At 39.4% G+C, this 5,560-nt stretch overlaps 1 protein-coding gene across 1 annotated transcript; it reads left to right on the forward strand.

Annotated features, from left to right (window-relative positions):
• Positions 1-2,726: 2,726 nt before the first annotated feature.
• Positions 2,727-5,157, forward strand: LOC115793523 (G-protein coupled receptor 26-like). The gene is made up of 3 exons (XM_030748557.1): positions 2,727-3,484; positions 4,012-4,125; positions 4,881-5,157. Exons 1-3 carry the CDS (start codon positions 2,811-2,813, stop codon positions 5,155-5,157), a joined length of 1,065 nt encoding a protein of 354 aa, XP_030604417.1. The 5' UTR covers positions 2,727-2,810.
• Positions 5,158-5,560: the final 403 nt, after the last annotated feature.

Raw genomic sequence — 5,560 nt, forward strand, 5'->3', positions numbered from 1 at the left:
CAAATGCGGCCTTAGCATGGGTGGAAGCACCTGCATTAATATGGCTGAATATACCGATAAGAAAGAGAGAAGAAATTTGTCGACACAAGTGCGACTTTTGTTTCATTTATGCAATTTCAATGTTTCTGTGCGTATTACAGTATTTTCAAAAGTATTTTAAACACACAACCATAAGACGTCTACCTGTTTCTTGAAGCCCGTTCATCTGGCGTCCACGCTGCCCAATCATGGTGTCTTTTTCTGATCCTACCATTGGATGGCGCCAAAGAAAGGCATTTTCAAATACAGAGAAACAAAATAAAAGTATGAATTTAATCCTTTTGCTTTTGCTTTTTTGCTCTTTATGTCTGAACACAGAAAAAGAATATTTAACTAAAACAAAGGCTTCGGAAATTACTTCTGACTTCTGGTGTCTGCAGAGGCTACTGGGTGATTCTTTGTGTGGCCATTTGAAGCTGTAACCTCTCACCTCATTAACTCAGTCTCTGTAAGAAAATTAAGTTGGACTTTATCTTGGTTTTGGGAGCACCGTAGAGAATTGATGTTCATTGTGGACTTACCATCTGCTCCTCTGTGGAAAAGTGAAAAACGTATCTCTCTGTGATATTAATTAAAAAAAAAAAATCAGTGCAGCCACTACTAGATATTTGTCATTACTTTTAATTTATAAGATGGCTAGACAGCTGCACATAGACTGGCTTCTTATATCTTGTGACTGGACAGTGGGGAAATCTTTTTCAATTAAAAACCATACATCAAATTCATGCTTTTAATTTTGGGCTTGGAACTAATCTGAGTTAAATGATTTTGTGGAAATTAGTAATTTTAATTTTACTGTGGGGGTGTCACTGAACAGGTTAATTGAAATATTCAAAGAGCTCACGTTTGTGCTGGACTGTGACAGTGGTTAATGACTCTATACTGTAGATTTAAAGAATATGTGAAAATAGAAACTGTTATATGACTAATATTGATGTGATGCTCAAATATTACAGTTGTCACATGAGCGCTCTACAGGTTTATAGTGTGAATTTGTTTTTTTGTTTTTTGAGACTGCAGATCCCACCACCCAGAATCTCAACACAATTCTACAGCATGGCAGAGATGTTAAATCTTCTTGTTGTCTGGCCTCCCCACTACATAAATAACACCAGACCTGTTCTAGTCAATTTCTTAGACTGAAGTTTACTTCATTTAGATGATTTAGCTTGTGTCAAAACATGTAAAAAACAATAATTGCTGTAGCTTATTATTCACTGCTTTCATGCCTATAGTCTGATCTAGTTGAAGAATGTAAATGTAAGAACTGTCACCAGTTTGGATAAGTATATGTTTTCCCTTTCAGTGTTTTCACTGCTCTGTGTGGTTATCATCCCTAAATCATATTAGGCAGTGATAACTGGTCAAATAACAGGGTAAATCTATAGAGCCACTAACCTTGTGCACCAGTGCAAAGACTGTTTTAGCCTAAACATTTCATTATTATTTATTATAATTTATTTTGATTTTTTCCATTTGGTTGTTAATTACATGAATATTTAATTCTTCTTTGCATGTCTGAAACTCTACTTTCTGCATTCAGAAGTGAGAATTATGATAGATAGATAGATAGATAGATAGATAGATAGATAGATAGATAGATAGATAGATAGATAGATAGATTGAAACAGTGATAGGTATGTTTATGCAGTTACTGCACTTAGGAATTGCACTGTATTTGTATTTTCTTACTTTTTTAAAATCTTTTCATACTTTCTTATTGTGTTTTCTTATTGTGTTTATAGTGTTTTTAGTATCTATTGTGTCTCTGTACAATAGCTTGCCGCTACTACACTGAAATTTCCCCATTGTGGGACAAATAAAGAGATTTCTATATTAACTGTGTGTTCCTTTGCAGAACTGGAGGATGCACACACAGATCTGCTGTGTGCCAGAGGCGGTGGTACTGCTGCACTGTGGACTAATACTCTGGATGTAATCCAGCTACACTGCCTCCAATTACAGCGCCACTTAAGGCTTTGAACATTGCGCTGTTATGGCTCCAGTCACTCAATTCTTGCAACGATATCTGAGCTGTGGACTAAAGTGTATCCTCTTTACTGCTGTGAAATGTTAATAAAGTGATGGTAGTGCTGCCATTTAATCTAGTCACACTGACTTGCGAAACATTTAATTAACGATTTTAGCATTTAAATGCATTCATTTTTACCCCCGAATCCCAAAAAAACATTTCATGACCAAACTCCAGAGTTCAACGTGACGCTTATGACATCAGCCTTACCACCAGCCACGTAATCGTGCGTCGCACTTCTATTTTTACACTAAAAAGCTATTTTTGAACATGAGTGCACCAACGTGCTTCGGGCGCTGGGAGTAAAAGACAATAGACTATAAGTGCGCAAACACAGCGAATGCTTTAAGCACTTTCTGTCCTTTTTAAAGCCGTCCATCGTGTCAGTGCGCAATTGCGCAGCAGGAACCCCTGTTGTGTGAGACCAGTGGCATGACCACTGAAAAAACTACCGCAGCGCCGCAAGAGAACCAGCTTCCTGCTGTGACCCCATTCCAGTGAAGCAGACTTCTAAATTCCCTCACAGTGATAAGGTGAGCATTCTCTGTATTCCCCACACACCCCGTCTTCGACGCTGCTGGAAGGGTCGCTTCATTTAATGAAGACATTTGGATCCTGGTGCGGGTAAGCATCATGTTCATGTGTTGGACTCATATACGTTGTACCCACAACTCACGATGACAGCTTGCATCAGGACTGTGGATGCACTTTTCAAAAGCCTGGATTTCTGAGAGGAAGCATGATGGACGCAGCGGACATAGTTGCTTCGGTGTTGGTTTTGGGGATTATTGTCGTGTCGCTGCTGTCCAACGTTGTGGTGCTGATCTGCTTTCTGTACAATCCGGAGATCCGCAAACAGGTACCCGGGCTTTTTATTCTCAACTTGACGTTTTGCAACCTGTTGCTGAGCGTGTCCAACATGCCACTAACTCTGATCGGGCTCATCACCACGGGCCACCCCTGGGGCAGTGGTTTGTGTCAAATTGTGGGTTTCCTCGACACTTTTCTCACCACAAACTCCATGCTGAGCATGGCAGCTCTTAGCATTGATAGATGGGTGGCGGTGGTTTTCCCGCTGAGTTACCACTCAAGAATACGGCACCGGGATGCAGTGATAGCTCTAGGATACACGTGGATACACTCACTTTGCTTCTCCACGGTGGCTACCTGCCGTTCCTGGGTCGGCTACAACCACCTTTACGCATCGTGCACGCTGTGCAATGTGAGAGCGAAGGGAGCCGGGACGCAGTTCGTTATTTTCACCGTGGTTTTGCACTCTCTCACTTTCCTCCTCACCCTGATTGTGTTGTGTATAACGTATCTGAAAGTTCTCAAAGTTGCAAGGTTTCACTGTAAACGCATCGACGTCATCACTATGCAGACATTGGTACTGCTTGTGGATATTCACCCCAGGTAAACAAGCATTAGAGTCTAATTCACCTGTCTTTTTAACACATTTCTCTTTCAGTAAACTATTTCCACCTTTTGTCATTTATGTTTTCCAGTATGTAATGTTTTGCAGAAGAATCATTTAGATCCTTTGAAGGTTAAAACATTCTGTGTGGTCAAGACCCAAATAGTGAAAACCTGCACTCACTGCGTTTATTTAAATCACCCAGATTTTTTTGCCTTAGAAGAAGTGCTAGGGCTGTCCATCGTTTTGACAGTTTCTGTCAGAATTTTTCATCAAATTTTGGACATTTGGATGAATAAATAAGCATATTTGATGGCTAGTAAGACAATTAAATCAGTCTCCATTTACATAGGTTTTACATTTGCAGTGTAAGAATTCTCTAATATAATTATCTGAGATGGCAGTGCACAATATACTGCTCTCTTCAAGTCCCCCCCATATGATTTTGCTTTGGACTGCTTCATTATGTCTGTATGTCTCTGGTCATGCCTCCTTTGGAGTTAATTGTACCTGTGTGCTTTGGCAGTGTACGCCAGAAATGCTTGGATGAACAGAAGCGGAGGAGGCGGAGGGCCACCAAAAAAATCAGTACATTCATCGGTACATTTGTGGTGTGCTTTACGCCTTATGTCATTACAAGGTGAGCAGTGATGTATAATACGTGTGTGTGTGGGTGTGTGTGTGTGTGTGGGTGTGTGGGTGGGAGCAGAATCCATATTTTTGAGAGATGTTTAGCACCATACTGTCACCAGGCGATGTGAAGGTTTCCTGCATTTTTCTTCATTTTGAATCAAATGATTAAAAAGACATTTTTAGCAACTGGCATCGAGGAGATGTTGACATTGAACTAAATCCAGTCTTTGCAAATTTTGTTTTTACTCAGTTCCTAAAAATATAATTTTATCTTCCATGTTCATCACTCACCTTGTTTTGGCTGCTAGTGGTTAAAAGCTTACCAAATGGATACAGATGGTGATAACAATTTTAAATGTAAGGTAATATTTTAATTATTTTAACTATTCCACCTTCTTTACTTCATTGCTTACGGTAGATGTGTGTGTTCTAAACACATTTCTGATCATTGTTATTGTCTATGACAACAAAAAAATGTGTTCCTGCTGGTTTGTCCTGCCTTTATTTTGATGTAGTAGGAATCAAATAATAATCACTATTTGCAGAAAGTCCAGAATCTGCAAAAATGACACCCATCTGTTCAGATTCCCCAACACAGTAATGACATTTCAATGAAGTGAAATGATGACCTTATTTTCTACAGCACTAGGGGAGATTCATTATATGTTTTAGATATCTTCCACTTTACTGATGTAAGAAGCTGTACTGTGTCCATGAATTGTGTGTGACTTTTCTTCCCATGTCTTGGTTTGTTTGAGGTAGAATTGTAGAGCTCTTCAGTCCAGGACCCATAAACCCTCACTGGGGTGTGCTGTCCAAATGCTTGGCCTACAGCAAGGCAGCAAGCGACCCGTTTGTCTACTCACTGCTGCGCCACCAATACAGGAAGACCTGCAGCCTTCTGGCAAACAAAGTCCTCAAGAGGAGCACATTCAACTCCTCCTCCCTCAGGATAGAGAACAACGCAGGGAGAAGTGACAACAACTTCAGTCCAACCAACATTATCCAGCCATCAGCCGATAAGCCCCTTGGCCAGTGAAAGTCAACACAGAGACAACTAGGGTGTTGATCTTGGATGTTAACATTTTATTTTGAGATTAATTGTAACATAAAAAATGATAGTATAACATCAGAGATCAAAGGATTCTCACTTAATTACTTGTTAAAGGACAAGATATTCTGAATGTTTTATTGAGAACAAAATTCAGTACAAGGACCAAAACCAGCAATGTGTTATTCCGCCTGTTCATACTTTATTAATTTGCCAGCCTTTCTGACTTACTTTTCCAAATGCCCTCCTCCTGAAATTAACATAATTTTTTAAATATAGTTATTTTTTTAAACTACATGTATATTCCTAAATGCAAAACTGCATTTGTGGATGACTACTATCAGCTTTATTGCTGCTAACGTCTCTTTATTTACAACAGATATCACGTTCA

Source organism: Archocentrus centrarchus, chromosome 15 (genome assembly GCF_007364275.1).
Source record: "Archocentrus centrarchus isolate MPI-CPG fArcCen1 chromosome 15, fArcCen1, whole genome shotgun sequence".
Taxonomy (NCBI): Eukaryota; Metazoa; Chordata; class Actinopteri; order Cichliformes; family Cichlidae; genus Archocentrus; species Archocentrus centrarchus.

Coding starts and splice junctions, on each gene's coding strand:
- LOC115793523 (XM_030748557.1), top strand. CDS start 2,811: ATGATGGACGCAGCGGACATAGTTGCTTCGGTGTTGGTTTTGGGGATT. Junction 3,485..4,011: donor CTTGTGGATATTCACCCCAG/GTAAACAAGCAT, acceptor GTGCTTTGGCAG/TGTACGCCAGAAATGCTTGG. Junction 4,126..4,880: donor ACGCCTTATGTCATTACAAG/GTGAGCAGTGAT, acceptor TGTTTGAGGTAG/AATTGTAGAGCTCTTCAGTC.